Source organism: Dendropsophus ebraccatus, chromosome 9, assembly GCF_027789765.1.
Source record: "Dendropsophus ebraccatus isolate aDenEbr1 chromosome 9, aDenEbr1.pat, whole genome shotgun sequence".
Taxonomy (NCBI): domain Eukaryota; kingdom Metazoa; phylum Chordata; class Amphibia; order Anura; family Hylidae; genus Dendropsophus; species Dendropsophus ebraccatus.
In genome coordinates, this window is record NC_091462.1 from 116059918 (window position 1) to 116078620 (window position 18703).

The 18703-nt window shown below is 48.1% G+C and overlaps 1 protein-coding gene across 9 annotated transcripts in view; it reads left to right on the forward strand.

Annotated features, from left to right (window-relative positions):
* LOC138801627 (interferon-induced very large GTPase 1-like) overlaps positions 1–18703 on the forward strand; it is an 80579-nt gene that overhangs the window by 42781 nt on the left and 19095 nt on the right. For 8 of the 9 annotated variants that reach the window (XM_069984651.1, XM_069984646.1, XM_069984647.1 and 5 more), the window contains exons 7-8: positions 4470–4580; positions 16748–16876. In XM_069984651.1, the coding sequence (XP_069840752.1) occupies positions 4470–4580; positions 16748–16876 (240 nt within the window). The remainder of the gene's footprint in view (positions 1–4469; positions 4581–16747; positions 16877–18703) is intronic. The other variant, XM_069984654.1, reaches the window with a different exon arrangement.

Consider the following 18703-nt stretch of genomic DNA (forward strand, 5'->3'; position numbering starts at 1 on the left):
TATTGGGGGAGGGGTTTTGGGGTAGTGTGTTAGTGTTTTTAACTTTTTTTTTTTTACACATTTGAAGTCCCTTTGGGGGACTTTTACATTCACTACTTGGATTTTTACACTGATGAATGCTATGCCATAGGCATAGCATTGATCAGTGTTATCGGCGCTCTGCTCATTGAGCCTGCCTGTGCAGGCTCAGTGTAGCAGATCGCCGATCGGACCGCACGGAGGCAGGTGAGAGACCTCCGGCAGTCCGTTTTACCGATCGGGACCCCCGCAGTCACACTGCGGGGGTCCCGATCGGTAGGTGACAGGGGACTCCCCCTGTCACTTACACTTAAACGCCGCGGTCGCGCCGCGATCGCGGCGTTTAAGGAGTTAATGACACGCGGCAGCGCGATCGCTGCAGCGTGTCATTGCCGGTGAGGTCCCGGCTGCTGATTGCAGCCGGCCCCCACCTGCTATGAAGCGCGCTCCGCTCCGGAGCGCGCTTCATAGCGGGAGAAACACCCAGGGCGTACAATTACGCCCTAGGTCGTCTGGGGACAGACTTCCATGGCGTAACTATACGCCCTGGGTCGTCTAAGGGTTAAGGGAAACTATGAGCAGGTTAGACGAATCTAACCTGTTGATAGCCCTCCGCCTGCTCCATTGAAAATTATTAAAAGGGGCAGGCCAGCTGGGGGCGGATTGGCGCTATGAGCACAGGACAGTGCTTTTAACGTTCTTACCGGACCAAAGAGTAAACTACCAACTGCAGAGGATGAAGATAAGAGACATACCTTCCTCCCCAGTACCTCCTGCCCAATAGGGACATATCAGAAGGTTAGATTTGTCTAACCTCATAATAATTCCCCTTTAACAGGTATACCATAGCTGACGTGACACCAGTGACAGCCAGGACTGTGCAGTGCCCTAGCTGGTGGCCGTACCAGTGTTCTCCCACACACCCCTTAGACGCAGGGGCATTACTGCCTGTTGCATCACTGCGTAAATGTAGGACTGGCCCACCAGATGATGGGAGAATCCTCGGTTAGGCCTCATTGTCTACACTGTACTCTGCTGGGTCACAGCGGCGGTGACACAGAGATTCAGTAGTGCCACTGCCTGTGTACCATAATGGATATGACACAAATGGCAGCCAGTCCTAGCTGGTTTGCTGTACCAGCCCTCTCCTGCGTGCCGCAGAGACATCAGCGTATCTTGCATCACTGGGCGCATCGTCGGACTGGCCCACCGGAGGATCCTCAGCCTCTGCCCTGTACTTTGCAATCAGAGACTTAGTAAAGCTGTCTCCACTCTAAGGGTACTATTACATGGAACGTAAATCGGCTGAATCGGTCCTATCCGGCCGATTATCGCTCCGTGTAATAAACACAACGATCAGCCGATGACAATGATCATCAGCTGATTGTTGACGTAGGTTTGGACTTATAATTGTTGCGCGCCAACCGTGCGACAGCATAAGGGGCTTTGCTATAGTGGGGGGAAGGGAGGTATACAGTTTGGGGGAACAACTACGGAGGGGAGGGAGGGATACAGTATGGGGGCTACATTCAGAGAGAGGATGTATACAAAATGGAGGGGGAAGAACTACGGGGGGAGGTATAGAATATGGGGGCTACATACAGAGAGGGGAGGGAGGTATACAATATGGGGGCTACATACAGAGAGGGGATGTATACAATATTGTGGGGAAGAACTAGAGGTATAGAATATGTGGAGACTAACTACAGAACAATCGGGGGATTACAGTATGGGTTTTTGGCTATGCTACCACCATTATTTGCTCAGCTGGAGGACATGATCTGTGAATGGGTTAGTGCCAAATAGAAGAAAGGCTTTGGTTGTGCACAGAGCTGATATTCAAGAATCTGCAAATCCATTGAATGGGACCACAATCAGATCTTTTCCCAGAATGGAAGTTATTAAATGTGAACTTGCATTCACGTCCTTTCTTGATGGCTTCGACTATCTAAATAGCAACTTTTCGACACGCTATGTTATTGCTATGGATGAAGCTGCAGGGTTTATGGGCCAAGGATCACAACCTGCTTACTTACAGTGGTGGCTTCTCTGCCTACGTTCCCTCCACCGGTTATGATGCACATGTTACCTGTATTTTAGCAGGTCGTCTGAATGGAAGTAAAGTCCCACCTCTAATAATTGCTCGAGGGAAGAAGGATAAGATTGGACACATTTCAGACATTATAGTCCAAAAAAGTCTGGTACAAACCAGCAGCTATAAGGCTGTGGGCCCATTTAGTGCTGCTGCTTGTTATGCGAGGTGGTCACAGAGGTCTGCTAGCCTGGGATTCAGCCAGTACACAACGCTAAAGACATAAGGAACTTCCTTCATGGGAGGATAATAGATACAATAGGATTCTCGCTGGAATGATTGCCTATCTCCAGTGTAATGGTTGGACCAGGCAAGAGGAGGTGGATCTTCTGGATCATGGAGGAGTGCTGATGTACCTTCTCCATGTAGCAGAGTGTAAGAAGTTCCCGTTTTTCACCACAGCCCGCCACAAGGAAGGGTGAGCTTTGCTGCGGGAAACTCCCAGGTCGCTACCCTCAGAGAAGGTCCCTGGTGACCACCGACTGATGGTAGTGAAGAAGTGCAGGGGCCTGGGACTAGATGCTCTTCTTCTGTGGTCACACTTTAAAATACGAGAAGGCACTGTTCAGACTGGAGCTGAGAGTTAGAAATAGAACAAGATCCAAACGCCTAGAAGAACGCTAGGAAGTGGCAGATAGCCAGGGAGCAGAGAGGTGGTTTGCTGACTGAAACACACCAACAACTGAGCACAGAGGTCTGGGGGTGGTGGCTATACATACCCTCAGGGAAACAGGCTGGAATTCTTTAGACCCTGTGGGCTGAGCTATAAATATAGTTGAACAGGAGCACGTCTGCCACTAGAGGGAGCCAAATCCTCCAGGAGGCCAGCTCAGAGCAAGAGAATCTGCTAAGAGAAGAATGCTAAGAAAAAGCAGGAGAGTAGACAGACGATCACAGGACACAGCCACCTGCTGCAGGTAGGGGATAACGGACACAACCGCATGCCGTTACATCCAGACTTTTGATATTGCAAAAAATAGGCCATTCAAGGACCATTTGCACATGGAAATCAATAACTATTTTGAAAATAGAATAAAAAGAAATCAGCGTGACGACTTTGTGAAGCCTAGACTGCAGGAGGTTGTGACTTGGAACAAAATAAGCCCTAGCCAGGAAATAAGCTCGACCCCGAAAATAAGCCAGACCCCAGAAATAAGCCAGACCTGGGAAATAAGCCGACCCCGGAAATAAGCCCTAGCCAGGAAATAAGCCCGACCCCGGAAATAAGCCCTAGCCAGGAAATAAGCCCGACCCCCGAAATAAGCCCTAGCCAGGAAGTAAGCCAGACCTGGGAAATAAGCCATAGCCAGGAAATAAGCCCAGCCCCGGAAATAAGCCTTAGCCAGGAAATAAGCCTGACCCCGGAAATTAGCCAGACCTGGGATTATTTCTAGCTAGGGGACTATTTCTAGCCAGGAAATAAGCCCGACCCCGGAAATAAGCCCTAGCCAGGAAATAAGCCTGCCCCCAGAAATAAGCCCTAGCCAGGAAATAAGCCCAACCCCAGAAATAAGCCCTAGCCAGGAAATAAGCCCTAGCCAGGAAATAAGCCCAACCCCAGAAATAAGCCCTAGCCAGGAAATAAGCCTGACCTGGGAAATAAGCCTGACCCGGGAAATAAGCCCTAGGCAGGAAATAAACCGACCCCAGAAATAAGCCCGACCTGGGAAATAAGCCCGACTCTGGAAATAAGCCTGACCTGGGAAATAAGCCTGACCTGGGAAATAAGCCCTAGCCAGGAAAAAAACCCAACCCCAGAAATAAGCCCTAGCCAGGTAATAAGCCCTAGCCCAGTTTACAGGGACCGTATGGGTACAGCGAGTATGGACCTGCTGTCTGCTGTTGTGGATGGACCTGCTTTGGGCCACACCAGGGAGCGGAGTGTAAGTCCCCTCTAGGTCTTTTATCCCTCTCCTGAATGCAGAAGCTGGACTTCTACAGCTAGAGGAAACCAGGTCACTCCCCAAGTGTGGTCCCAGTGTGAGCCGAAACTGGTTCTCTCACAGAGGACAGTGAGAGAGTCAGTGCAGTATCAGGGACAAGACAGGAATTGTACTCAAAAAGATGAAGGATCAGTGCAGGCGGCTTCAAATACAGAAGGGGGTGAGGCAAAAAGTGTAAAGCAAGAAACAAGCATGTGTCAGGATACACGGAGAGTCAGCAGAATCACAGAAAGACCCCATTGTTTAGAATACAACAATGTAACAATGGTCAGGAAAGGGGGTGCAGGTGGAGAGACTATACATAAGTGCAGGTTAAAATATATTGGCAGAAGGCACCAGAAGACAGGCTGGCCCTATAATTCAAGAGCAGGCGGCCCTCTTGTGCACCCTAGTGACCAAAAGTGTCATTGCAACAGGGATCAGAAGAAGGCAGCAGAGACACATGGATGCCAACGGAGACGGGCAGCCCCAGGACCAGCATGAAGGAGAGCAGGTGCACAACCAGGATCAAGATGGCGCCGTTGATGGTGAGTATCATCCATTGAAATTGCAGTACATAAGTCTACAGGGGCCGCACAGGGACATAAGACTATGGGGGCCACACTGGTCCATCTCCACCTCAGAGAGGACTTTCTGTTGGGTAAATGCTAAACACCTAAAGTAGAATTGTCTTAGTTGCCCCTAGCAATCAATCAGATTCCACCTTTTATTTTTCGAAGAGTCTGTGAGGAATGAAAAGTGGTGATTTGTATAACTTTTGGGGGGTAATACAATACTTTAATAAAATTTTTCGCCGGACTTCTCCTTTAAAACAAGTTTTCACTGCTGCTCTTCGAGGAAACTGGGTGCGGAACAGAAGGCAGGAGAAGCTAGCACAGATCTAACTATACCGGGGGCATCCTCTTGACCAACAAACGCTGATGAACAAATGCAAAACCACACATACGAGTACCGCTGCCATACGGACCATTACCCGAATGTGACATAAATGTCTCCAATAGCTGAAATCAATTAAATAGCAGCAACATGTTTCAGCTCAACCATCAACTAAAGCTTAACCTACATCAACACTCACACTGATACCCTCCTCTCCTCAGACTCCTGAGGTCACTCCCGGGTCAGAGGTTACACTCAAACACTCAATAATAAATATCCTCACTAAAAATACACCAATAAAGTAGCGACATATTTCATAATATCATAGTGACATATCATACAAAATACACAATAAAAATACTCCATGTTTATAAAATAAAAATACATAGGCGTGATACATGTGTGAATTTTTACAATGGCCTCCTTGGTTCAAACAAACGGAATCATCTCTTCTGGGAACCAAGAATTATACAAATTCATCCTACCGAACTCTAGCTCCAATTTAACATCTAAAAGGTTCTTACCAGATTGGCACAACTTGCTGGACCTGGTGCCATCGTCTTCCTAGTTCCCGGTTGCACCACTCCAGCCGTCTACCAGACATGACATCAAGCCTATCGTCCATCCTGTAGTAGCGCAGAGCATTGCGGATATTCCGTATCTATATCCTTGTATTGTAAATGTTCCCCTCCTCTTCTGGCTACATCCAGCTTCTTCCAGCTTCTTCAGGAAATAGAGTCACAACTAATTCACTGAGGAGTTTAGGATTCGGAGGGTTGTGATGATGCTCCACAAGGTGATGGATTGGCTGTTTTTGAAAAAATGTTAATTTTATTTTATTAACACCAAATGAGCATAAAAAAGGGAAAAGGATGGAATTCAGGGATCGGAGACTTATGCTGGTTTTCCAGAACGGGATCACATGATTCTACCATATCTGAATAAATGTTGATTGTATAAAGTATGAATGGTGATTGTTGTTCATAGAGAAAAATAAGCCCTAGCCAGGAAATAAGCCCGACCTGGGAAATAAGCCCGACCCCAGAAATAAGCCCGACCCCGGAAATAAGCCCGACCCCGGAAATAAGCCCTAGCCAGGAAATAAACCCGACCCCAGAGATAAGCCCGACCCCAGAAATAAGCCCTAGCCAGGAAATAAGCCCAATCTAGAAAATAAGCCTGACCCAGGAAATAAGCCCTAGCCAGGAAATAAGCCCGACCCCAGAAAAAAGCCTGACCTAGAAAATAAGCCTGACCCGGGAAATAAGCCGACCCCAGAAATAAGCCCTAGCCAGGAAATAAGCCCGACCTAGAAAATAAGCCCGACCTGGGAAAAGAGCCTGACCCGGGAAATAAGCGCTAGTCAGGAAATAAACCTAACCCCAGAAATAAGCCCTAGCCAGGAAATAAGCCCGACCTAGAAAATAAGCCCGACCTGGGAAAAGAGCCTGACCCGGGAAATAAGCGCTAGTCAGGAAATAAACCCAACCCCAGAAATAAGCCCAAGCCAGGAAAAAAGCCCGACCTGGCAAATAAGCCCGACCCCGGAAATAAGCCTGACCTGGGAAATAAGCCTTAGCCAGGAAATAAACCCGACCCGGAAATAAGCCGTAGCCCAAACTACAGGGACCATATGGGTACAGCGAGTATGGACCTGCTGTTCTACTCACCGGATTGGCTTTGGGCCACACCAGGGATCGGAGTGTAAGTCCCCTCTAGGTCTTTTATCCCATTCCTGGATGCAGAAGCTGGACTTCTACAGCTAGAGGAAACCAGGTCGCTCCACAAGTGTGGTCCTGGTGTGAGCAGAAACTGATTCTCTCACAGAAGACAGTGAGAGAGTCAGTGCAGGGACAAGACAGGAATTGTACTCAAAAAGATGAAGGATCAGGGCAGGCGGCTTCAAATATCTAAAACAATCTGAGTTGGGAACAGGAAAGGCAGACAGTACAGAAGAGGATTAGGTAGAAAGTGTAAACCAAGAAACAAGCATGTGTCAGAATGCACGGAGAGTCAGCAGAATCCCAGAAAGACCCCATTGTTTAGAATACAGCAATGCAACAATGGTCAGGAAAGGGGTTGCAGGCGGAGAGACTATACATAAGTGCAGGTGGAATTATATTGGCCAAAGGCACCAGAAGACAGGCTGGCCCCATAAATCAAGAGCAGGCGTCCCTCTTGTGCACCCTAGTGACCAGAGGTGTCATTGCAACAGGGATCAGAAGAAGGCAGCAGAGACACATGGATGCCAACGGAGACGGGCAGCCCCAGGACCAGCATGAAGGAGAGCAGGTGCACAACCAGGATCAAGATGGCATCGTTGATGATATCGTCCATCGAAATTACAGTACATAAGTCTACAGGGACCGCACAGGGACATAAGACTATGGGGGCCACACTGGTACATAACACTACAGGGGCAACACAGGTACATAACTCTATAGGGGCCGCACAGGTGCATAACTCTATAGGGGCAGCACAGGTGCATAAGACTGCCATACTCTAAAGACCTGATCTTCCCGAGGTCACCAGTGATAGTGATGTTCCTACACATCTCCACCTCAGAGAGGACTTTCTGTTGGGTAAATGCTAAACACCACCAAGTAAAAAAACAAAACACAATTACCACTTCCTCCACATCTTGTGATATTTATCTTCCCTACTCCTAACTCCCTTAGCTGACAACCAATCATATCTTTTGACCAGATTAACTTGGTTCACCTATTCTTCTATAGAGACACCGGCCTTTCCTATCCAATTTCCCAATATTGTCAGTCTTGCTAGAAAAAACAGCCTGACCAACAATATCCTACCTGTTCTCTCCTCAGGTGCTATGAGAAGTTCTGATGCGGGCGCGTGCTGATGCGCCCGCATCAGAACCCTGCGGCCAGAAAGATCATTTGCCGGGATGATCCAGCCAGAGACACTTTTAACAATACCCTCCCACCTAGCATGAGTAAGTGAACCACATATCTTTTCCCAGTTAGATCTCTGTGCAGGCAAAACTGATTCATATTTTTCTCCTAATAATATTCTATATATCCGTGATGGAAGTCCGCTTCCCTTAATTAAAGCCACAATTTTATTAGTCCCCTCACTGTGAGATATTTGAAAAAGTTCTTTATTATGTGATTTATTAAATGCATTCCCTAATTGTGAATAACTACATTTATTTTGCCAGCACTCTTCGCACCCACCAAAAATATCCTCCCTTTTTCTAAGGAGACCGTCCTCGAAAAACTACTGGACTTTGCTTTGACCAAACTGACTCCAAAACTTCTGATTAGATAACTCCCCAAATTCCGGGAAATTACAATTGTTCCATAACTCCGTGAAAACCAAACTACTTCTAACCTTACAAATGTTTTTAATTTCCTGCCATACCTGATGTGTCAGTGCTCCAAAACTATCTATTCCCTTTGAAATCACCCTCATCCCTCCCGCTTCTAACCTTTTGTCTCATGCAATTAGCTGAAACCCAACCTGCATCCTTATGTGCAATAATAAAGTATAAAAAAAAAATCCGGTAATGCAAATCCGCCTCTTTCGGGCAAAACTGACCATAACGCAGCCTCACCCTCTTCCTTCCCCATGTGAGTCTATTGAGCAAGGTTTTACATAGTTACATAGTTAATAAAGTTGAAAAAAGACACATATCCATCAAGTTCAACCAAGGAGGGGATGGATACAGGGAAGGGGGAGGGGTGATAGGTTCTATACATATGCATCTATATTATTTTGCTCTAAGAACTTGTCTAGGCCAGATTTGTGACCAGATCCTGTGGTGACTGTTCCACAGATTCACAGTTCTCATGGTAAAGAAGGCTTGTCGCCTCCGGAGATTGAACCTTTTTTTCTCGAGGCGGAGACAGCGCCCCCTTGTCTCTCCAGGTGGAGGCAGCGCCCCCTTGTCTCTCCAGGCGGAGGCAGTGCCCCCTTGTCTCTCCAGGCGGAGGTGGTGCCCCCTTGTCTCTCCAGGCGGAGGCAGCGCCCCCTTGTCTCTCCAGGCAGAGGCAGTGCCCCCTTGTCTCTCCAGGCGGAGGCAGTGCCCCCTTGTCTCTCCAGGCGGAGGCAGAGCCCTCTTGTCTCTCCGGGCGGAGGCAGTGCTCCCTTGTCTCTCCAGGCGGAGGCAGTGACCCCTTGTCTCTCCAGGCGGAGGCAGCGCCCCCTTGTCTCTCCAGGCGAAGGCAGCGCCCCCTTGTCTCTCCAGGCTAAGGCAGTGACCCCTTGTCTCTCCAGTCGGAGGCTGGGCCCCCTTGTCTCTCCAGGCGGAGGCAGTGCCCCCTTGTCTCTCCAGGCGGAGGCAGTGCCCCCTTGTCTCTCCAGGCGGAGGCAGTGCCCCCTTGTCTCTCCAGGCAGTGCCCCCTTTTCTCTCCGGGTGGAGGCAGCGCCCCCTTGTCTCTCCAGGCGGAGGCAGCGCCCCCTTGTCTCTCCAGGTGGAGGCAGTGCCCCCTTGTCTCTCCAGGCGCAGGCCTTTCCCCCTTGTCTCTCCAGGCGGAGGAAGTGCCCCCTTGTCTCTCCGGGTGGAGGCAGCGACCCCTTGTCTCTCCAGGCGGAGGCAGCGCCCCCTTGTCTCTCCAGGCGGAGGCAGTGCCCTCTTGTCTCTCCAGGCGGAGGCAGCGCCCCCTTGTCTCTCCAGGCGGAGGCAGCGCCCCCTTGTCTCTCCAGGCGGAGGCAGTGCCCCCTTGTCTCTCCAGGCGGAGGAAGTGCCCCCTTGTCTCTCCAGGCGGAGGCAGTGCCCTCTTGTCCTTTGAGGGGGTTTTACCTGGAACATCTTTTCCCCATATTTCTTGTAGGGGCCATTTATATATTTAAATAAATTAATCATATCTCCCCTTATACGTCTCTTCTCCAGACTAAACAAATGTAATTCTTTTAAGCCCTTAAGGACAGAGCCAATTTCGATTTTTGCGTTTTCGGTTTTTCCTCCTTGTGCTTAAAAGGCCATGGCACTTGCATTTTTCCACCTAGAAACCCACATGAGCCCTTATTTTTTGCGTCACTAATTGTACTTTGCAATGACAGGCTGAATTTTTGCATAAAGTACACTGCAAAACCAGAAAAAAATTCAAAGTGTGGTGAAATTGAAAAAAAAAACGCATTTTGTTTGGGGGAAATGTGTTTTTACGCCATTCGCCCTGGGGTTTTTACGCCATTCGCCCTTTTTTTGCGCTGACGCCGTTTACCGTGCGAGATCAGGAATGTGATTAATTAATATATCGGGCGATTACGCACGCGGCGATAGCAAACATGTTTGTTTATGTATTTATTTATTTATTTAATTTTATTTATAACCTGGGAAAAGGGGGGTGATTCAGACTTTTATTAGGGGAGGGGGCTTTTTACTATAAACAACACTTTTTTTTTAACTTTAACACTTATACTAGAAGCCCCCCTGGGGTTAGGGTTATTCCCCCTGGGGTTAGGGTTATTCCCCCTAGGGGACTTCTAGTATAAGTGCTCTGATCTCTCATAGAGATCTCTGCAGCATAGATATGCTGCAGAGATCCATGAGATAAGCACTCGTTTACTTCCGGCTGCTGCAGCCGGAATAAACGAATGCCGAGTCGAGGGCGGCGCCATCTTGGAGCGATCTCCGCCACTACACACCAGGGAACAGCTGAATCCGGTAATCGGATGCAGCTGTCATGTTTGACAGCTGCATCTGATTACTGTATTAGCGGGCACGGCGATCGGACCGTGCCCGCTAATACCAGCGGTCCCGGGCTACAAGTGGCACCCGGGACCGCCGCGGTTCAGAGCGGGGTCGCCGCGCGGCCCCGCTCTGAACGTCCTTACCGGCATCAGGGCGTAAATATACGCCCGATGTCGTTAAGGGGTTAATCTCTCCTCATAACTAAGATGTTCCATTCCCCTTATTAGTTTAGTTGCCCGTCTTTGTACCCTCTCCAGCTCTATCACGTCCTTTTTATGAATCGGGTTCCAAAACTGGACGGCATACTCCAGATGAGGCCGCACCAAAGCTTTATAAAGCGGTAATATTATATCCCTGTCCCGTGAGTCCAGGCCTGTTTTAATGCATGACAATATCCTGCTGGCCTTAGAAGCAGCTGACTGACATTGTGTGCTGTTCTGTAGTCTATTATCTACAAGTACACCCAGATCCTTCTCCATCAGCGACTCTCCCAGAGTAACTCCCCCCAGGACATATGATGCTGCAGGTTATTACTCCCCCCAGGACATATGATGCTGCAGGTTATTACTCCCCCCAGGACATATGATGCTGCAGGTTATTACTCCCCCTAGGACATACAGTATGATGCATGTGGGTTATTAGTACCCAGGTGCATAACTTTACATTTATCCACATTGAACCTCATTTGCCAAGTGGACGCCCAACCACTCAGCGGGACATTTATTAAGTCCGGCGTTTTCTTAAGTCCGGACTTAATGCCCCCGCAGCTCCGGCGCTACGGAGATTTATGTAGAGACGGACTGCCTCTACATAAATCCCGTGCGCGCAGGTGCGCACCGCCGAAAACCTACGCCAGCTAAGGACTGGAGTAGGTTTTCGGCTTATCTTTTGGCGGAACAGAGTCCACGCCCTCCGTTCCACCCCCTACACACCCCCTTCCCGCCCCACTGGCATACCCAGCGGAAAGGGGCGAATTGCTAATATTTTATTCGCAAATGGTCGTTTAGCAAATAAAATATTCGCAATTCGCCCCTTTCTGCCGAAAAGTACACAGTTTTGGCTTGATACATGTCCCCCTCAGTGTGTCTAAGTCATCCTGTAACATCTGCACATCCTCCATACACTGTACTGTACTACAAAGCTTGGTGTCATCTGCAAAGATAGAAACATTGCTGTTAATTCCATTCTCAATATCATTAATAAACAAGTTAAACAGAAGAGGGCCCAGTACTGACCCTTGGGGTACACCACTTATTACCGGGGACCATTCGGAGTAGGAATCATTGATCACCACTCTCTGGGTACGATTATTAAGCCAGTTTTCAATCCAGTTACACATAAAACTTTCCAAACCGATAGACTTTAACTTACCCATCAGACATCCATGAGGAACTGTATCAAACGCTTTCGCAAAATCCAGGTACCCGATATCCACAGCCGCCCCCACCCCATCCAGATACACGATATCCTCAGCCGCGCCGCCATCCAGGCTTCTACTTACCTCTTCATAGAAACATATCAGGTTGGTTTGACAGCTTCTGTCCTTAGTAAAACCATGCTGGTTATCACTTATAATACTATTAGCCACTACATATTCCTGGATGTAGTCCCTTATAAGCCCCTCAAATAGTTTCCCCACAATGGACGTTAAGCTTACAGGTCTATAGTTCCCTGGTGAAGTTCGAGAGCCCTTTTTGAAGATCGGCACTACGTTTCTATTTTCCTAAACCACTTAGCAGGTATCCATATTGGTGAGGCTGCCAAAAAGAAATTAATTTGAGGAAGAAGGACCATCTTGATAAGGGCCATCCTTGCTGACATTGATATAGGGAGACCAGCCCACACCACAACCTTCTTTGCAATTTTCTCCATTACTGGTTTAACATTTTGTTTTATGTATAAAGCGGGATCGGCAGCCACTGTGATTCCCAAATATTCAAAACCCCTTTCCATACTACAAACTTTAAGACTACATAAATCCTCCCTTAAAGCCCTATCCAACAGCATGACGAACGATTTGCTCTAGTTTATCGACAACCCCATAGGGTCACCCAAAATCCTTAAATCATCTATAATGCGCAGGAGATTTAACTCAGGGTTGACGACAAATAGGAGCAGATCGTCCGCATACATTAGTATCTTCTCATTATCTCCCTTTATACAAAACCCTTAAACTTCCCACGTGCCCTAATCCATTTTGCTAAGTGTGAACATGGAACAATAGACAAACGCAACACAATACAGCAAAGTCAAAGGTCAAAGTCAGCAACTAGAGGGCAGCGCAGTACAAAACGTAATCCAGAAGAATAGTCGAAGTCCAGAAGCCAGAAGTCAAAACACCAAATACACAACGTAAGAAGGAACGCTAGGTCAAAGGGCACAAGCATGGGAGGACACTTACAGGGCTAGGAGTACCAGCCCCAGGCATGATTTGGGCTCAGAGTCCAGCCTCAGGACACATAGAGCAGTGTGACTGGCAGTGCCGTCCACCAATCATTTAACTCTAACGCACATCATCAGTGATGCTCAGCCGGGGGCAGGGCACCCATGGCAGAAACACTGAATGCCAGCGTGTCCCTAGCAACTTGGCCGGCCGGTACCCAGGGATATCATCGGGGAGTGGGGGGATGTCTGGCTGCACGCTCTGGAGGTGCGGGAGCTGGCCGGCTCCTGACAGTTGGTGTTAATATGACCAAGAAAATAAAAAAATCAAATGCTGTGAACCTAGCCGTATTAGACTTAATGCCTCCCCTTTACACTATCCTCCTGGTCTGTGGAGGACTCCTTGGATTCTTCCTTCGTATGTTTAAGAGAAATTATGCATCCATTCCAGGATCCTCACTTCTACCCACTGTGGTTACTTATCCACCCTTGGAAACCACCCTCTGGGGAGCAGGTTTGGGCACCCAGGTAGTCCCTTCTGCTCTTCCCCCTCAGGAGGACAGTGGCCTTCTGCAAGGGACAGGTATCCATTCGATAGACTGATCAAAGGGGGTCTCTTAGTACCTCCCTTTGGTTTGGCACCCTTAGAGGCTCCTGAAGTTCCTCCCCAGCCCTGCTTCTTGCCTTTATGGTGCTTGGGTTTTTCTTTCTGCCTCTCTCTCGCGCCCTCATTCAAAACTTCTTATTGGGAGGAATCGGAAGAACTGGCACCTTCGCCTTCCTCAGAATTCCTCCCTGTGCTAAGATAACCTGGATAAGCTCTAAGTACTGCAGAAACCCTCTAAAACCTGGGAAAGGTGAGCTTAGTGTTAAGAGTCCCATCCAGTCGGGAGCCACCAGAACGTCCACTAGGTGTTGCACGTTTATATGGATGGTGAGTATAGCGGTCATTTTTATATTTATTTTCCAAGTTTCTATTGAAGTATTTAGGGGCTTCCTTGTTAGATAATTGTAAGGGTCCTATTAGACAAACTGATTTTTCGTTTTCTTCTATGATAAATGATAGCAAACAATTACGATCATTCATATATTCTAGTATGCAAACTGTAATTACAAAAGGACGATGTGCACTCACACCAAAAGGTTTGTGAATGATTAATGATAATTTTAAAGTCGGCTCAAAAGATGTGATCAATGACACAAACAAATTTGCCTTTAGAGACAAGAGAAGCTGCCGAAAATTCGTTTGGTGAGCTTCACAAATTTTCGGTCAAGCATGTTAGTATTCGTGGATCGAATCTTAAAAAATTTCAATAAAACAGCCAAACTAAAGTAGCTCCAGTACTGGGACTATTACAGAAGGGAGAATGTGTTAAAGCATCTTCCTGTATAAAGTGTAAAAAATTGGAAAATCACAATTTAAAAATAATGTCAATCCAATTCCTGCCATTCCTCTCCTCTCTGTCCCTATATCGCTCTGTTAGTCTCTCCTCTCTGTCCCTATATCACACTGTTAGTCTCTCCTCTCTGTCTCTATATTGCTCTGTTAGTCTCTCCTCTCTGTCCCTACATCTCTCTGTTAATCTCTCCTCTCTGACCCTACATCTCTCTTTTAGTCTCTCCTTTCTGTTCCTATATCACTCTGTCAGTCTCTTCTCTCCGTCCCTATATCTCTGTTAGTCTCTCCTCTCCTCTCTGTCCCTATATCGCTCTGTTGGTCTCTCCTCTCTGTCCCTACATCTCTCTGTTAATCTCTCCTCTCTGTCTCCATATCACACTGTTAGTCTCTCCTCTCCTCTCTGTCCCTACATCTCTCTTTTAGTCTCTCCTTTCTGTCCCTATATCACTCTGTTAGTCTCTCCTCTCTGTCCCTATATCACTGTTAGTCTCTTCTCTCTGTCCCTAGATCGCTATGTTAGTCTCACCTCTCTGTCCCTATATCGCTCTGTTGGTCTCTCTTCTCTTCTCTGTCCCTATATCGCTCTGTTAGTCTCTCCTCTCCTTTCTGTCCCTATATCGCTCTGTTAGTCTCTCCTCTCCTTTCTGTCCCTATATTGCTCTGTAAGTCTCTCCCTGCTCTGCTGCCATCCTGCTCTCTCCTACACACACAGCCGACTGGCCACCTCCGTTACGGAACCGTCTTATAGAGGGTAAGGGGGAGGTGCTGACATCACAGAGGGGCCTGCACCTTATTGGACAGGCGCTAGGGATTATGGTTAATCCCTTTCTCCCACTCAGCGACGCTCCAGACAGAATGTGCTGCTGCCATTTTGTTTTTTCTTTGTTAATTTCCTAACAAATCAGCTAGAATTCCCTTCGCAGAGTGAAGGGAATTGACAGCCTAATCCACCGGATTCACTTTGCTCATCTCTATTTGCGCCAGTTGTTTAATGGTTGCTTGCATAAACACAGAAAGATTATTGACTAAATTCGAAACAATATGAAGAGTTCTTGAGCAAAAATCTTTCCATGTCATAGAGCCCTAAGTTTAAAAGGGGAGTCCCCGAGTTTAGATCTTTTAGCAGAAGAAACAACCCTGCCACTGGGGGACCAAGAACATCAACTATTATACACACAGCCCTAATCTTCCCAGAGGAGGCGCAGCAGGAAAATTAAACATTCATCCAGTATCATTACACATTACAGTTGATTACTGGGGTCCTAGGAGCAGAGTAGCTTATACCTTATACATCTTATGCAAAACAGCTCTCATGCCTCTTGAGCAAAGAGATGTCCCTTCAAGTCAAGTCTCGCACAGTCAAGGAGCCTTAGAACATTGACTGGGGATTTTATGCCAAGCCAAACAATCTCTTCAAAAGGAAAGATTTCCCATCTGCAGATAGCTATTTTGGAGTTTTTGCCCCTCATCAGTGCAGAGCAGGGTGTTGGCTACTAGTGAGAGATTTATCGACGTGGGTCAAAGGGGTAGTTACTCTCCTTAAAGGGAACCCGTCATCCCCCGTGCCGGGGTGACAGGCTCCCGACCCCCCGCTACAGCTCCCTATACACACCTGATCCCGCTTCTGGATCCGGTCGGGTCACGGAGATCTCAGACGCTGCAGCCCGGCGCGCGCGCTGAGAGATGAGTCCAACGCTCATAGAGAATGACGGAGCGATGGACTCGCCTGTCATTCTCTATGAGCGTTGGACTCATCTCTCAGCGTGTGCTGGGCTGCAGCGGCTGAGATCTCCGTGACCCGACCGGATCCAGAAGCGGGACCCAGCGGGATCAGGTGAGTATAGGGGGCTGTAGCGGGGGGTCGGGAGCCTGTCACCCCGGCACGGGGGGTGACAGGTTCCCTTTAAGGAGAGCTCATCATAAAGACGTGTGGAGACTTACAGACCATTGTTGCTCCACTGAGAATTCTGGGAAGAAAGGATATGCAAAATAGCAAAAGTCAATACCCCTTTGACCCACGTCGATAGACCTCTCACTAGCAGCCAACACCCTGCTCTGCACTGATGAGGGGCAAAAACCCTGAAACAGCCGCCTGCAGATGGGTATATCTTCCTTTTGGAGAGATTGTTTGGCTTGGCATAAAATCCCCAGTCAATGTTCTAAGGCTCCTTGACTGAGCGAGACTTGACTTGAAGGGAAATCTCTTTGCTCAAGAGGTGTGAGAGCCATTTTGCATATCCTTTCTTTCTAGAATTCTCAATGGAGCAGCAATGGTCTGTAAGTCTCCATATGTCTTTATGACGAGCTCTTCTTAAGGACAGGAACTACCTCTTATACGTGGTTTCTTACACGCTCAATACACTGATGTTTCTTCTGCTCAGGAAAAAGAAAATATAAAGATCGAAAGGAAGCAACAGACCCTAGAAAAGTCTCAAAAAGGGAAGGAGATGAGCCTCAAGTGTCAAGCACAAGCTCAAGGGGGACTACACGATATTTTGCCCTGCCTTCAGGTAAAAGATGGATACACTGACCTACAACCTAACAAGTGATAGATCGTAGGGGGTTTCTTGGACTCTTGGACAGCTCTGACCCCCATGATGGCTGCTGATCAGTTTATTAAAGGGACTGGAGACTAAGCTGGAGAGGTTTTCTATGGGGATTTGCTCCTGCTCTGGACAGTTTCTTACATGAACAGAGGTGGCACTGTGTCAGACTAGAGAGAATAAACCACCTCCTGCAGGACATACAGCAGATGATAAGTACTGGAAGACTGGAGATGTTTATATATAAATAATTTACATATCTTTATAACTTTCAGACACAGGTTGATTACAGTAATCCCTCAACTTACAGTGGCCTGAGGTTACAATATTTTAGCATACATTGTTCCTTTCTGGACCATCGTATGTTGTGAACAGACTCAGCATAAAATGCTACAGACAGTCGGGGTCTACTACGGCACATGTGAATAGGTAAAAGACAACTAAAAGAGGCCATTTCACTAGTAAATCCCCAGCAATGTGCATGCAGTGTTTGGATGTGTAGTAGCGTCTCCCCAGCACTCACCGATATCCAGCAACAGACTTCAGTGTATTCCATAGAGGTAATGGTGCCGGGAGAAGAAACGAGCAGGGGCAGACATGCTTCATGGATAGATCCTGCTTCTCCTCCCTGCACCTTCTTGCTTCTCCTCCCTTTCACCTTCTTGCTTCTCCTCCCGTTCACCTTCTTGCTTCTCCTCCCTGCACCTTCTTGCTTCTCCTCCCTGCATCTTCTTGCTTCTCCTCCCTTTCACCTTCTTGTTTCTCCTCCCTGCACCTTCTTGCTTCTCCTCCCTGCACCTTCTTGCTTCTCCTCCCTGCACCTTCTTCTGCCTTTCACCTTTTTTCCCCTCCCTTTCACTATCTTGCTTCTCCTCCCTGCACCATCTCTCTTCTCCTCCCTGCACCTTCTCTCTTCTCCTCCCAGCACCATCTCTCTTCTCCTCCCTGCACCTTCTCTCTTCTGCCCCCCCCCCCCCCTAACGACCACATGATGGGTATAGCCGTCATTTGGGGATGATATTTTGGGGGTTTCATAAACCAATTACCAGTTTTCCATAGAGTTTTAGGGTACTATTATCCGATTCGGCATATTATCGTTCCATGTAATAAATACAACGATCAGCCGATGACAACGATTATCGGCTGATCGTTGATATAGGTTCTGACCTATTTTTTGTCGGGGGCCGACCGTGCACCGCTACGTGTAATAGTGGTGCGCGGCCGGCGACTAACGATATACATTACCCATCCACGTTCCAGGGCTGCTGCTGCAGTCTTCTTCTCCCCGAGTCCCGCGCGCTGTAACGCCAGAGTGGCCTGTCAGCTGACAGGCCGCCCGGCCAATCACAGGCCGCGGCGGTCCCGGCCTGTGATTAGCTGAGTGGCCTGACTCTCGCCCACCCCTGGTATACTAACCAAAGAGCAGGAAAAGGTGGGTGACCCAAGCTTAACGTTGCAGTGGACACACATGGTGCACATACCAAATCAGCAGAAAGGCTGCCGGGTGACATCATGGACCGAGCCCAGCAGTACATGCGGACGGCAGTGAGTGTGGGTGGCGGATGTGGGGATAGCGGCTGGCCAAGGACTGAGAGGGGACATGCCTGAGGTTATTTTGTTAAGTTAAACCTAACTAACTAATGACAGTGGTGGAGAAGATTACGCTGCCCCCTCCGGGACCACAGAATCTGCCACCTGAGGTGGAATACTCACTGTACCTCATGGCAGAAGCGGCCCTGCCAGGAACCGATTTATATTGTAACCTGAGGGACCACTGTAGCCGACTACAGAAAG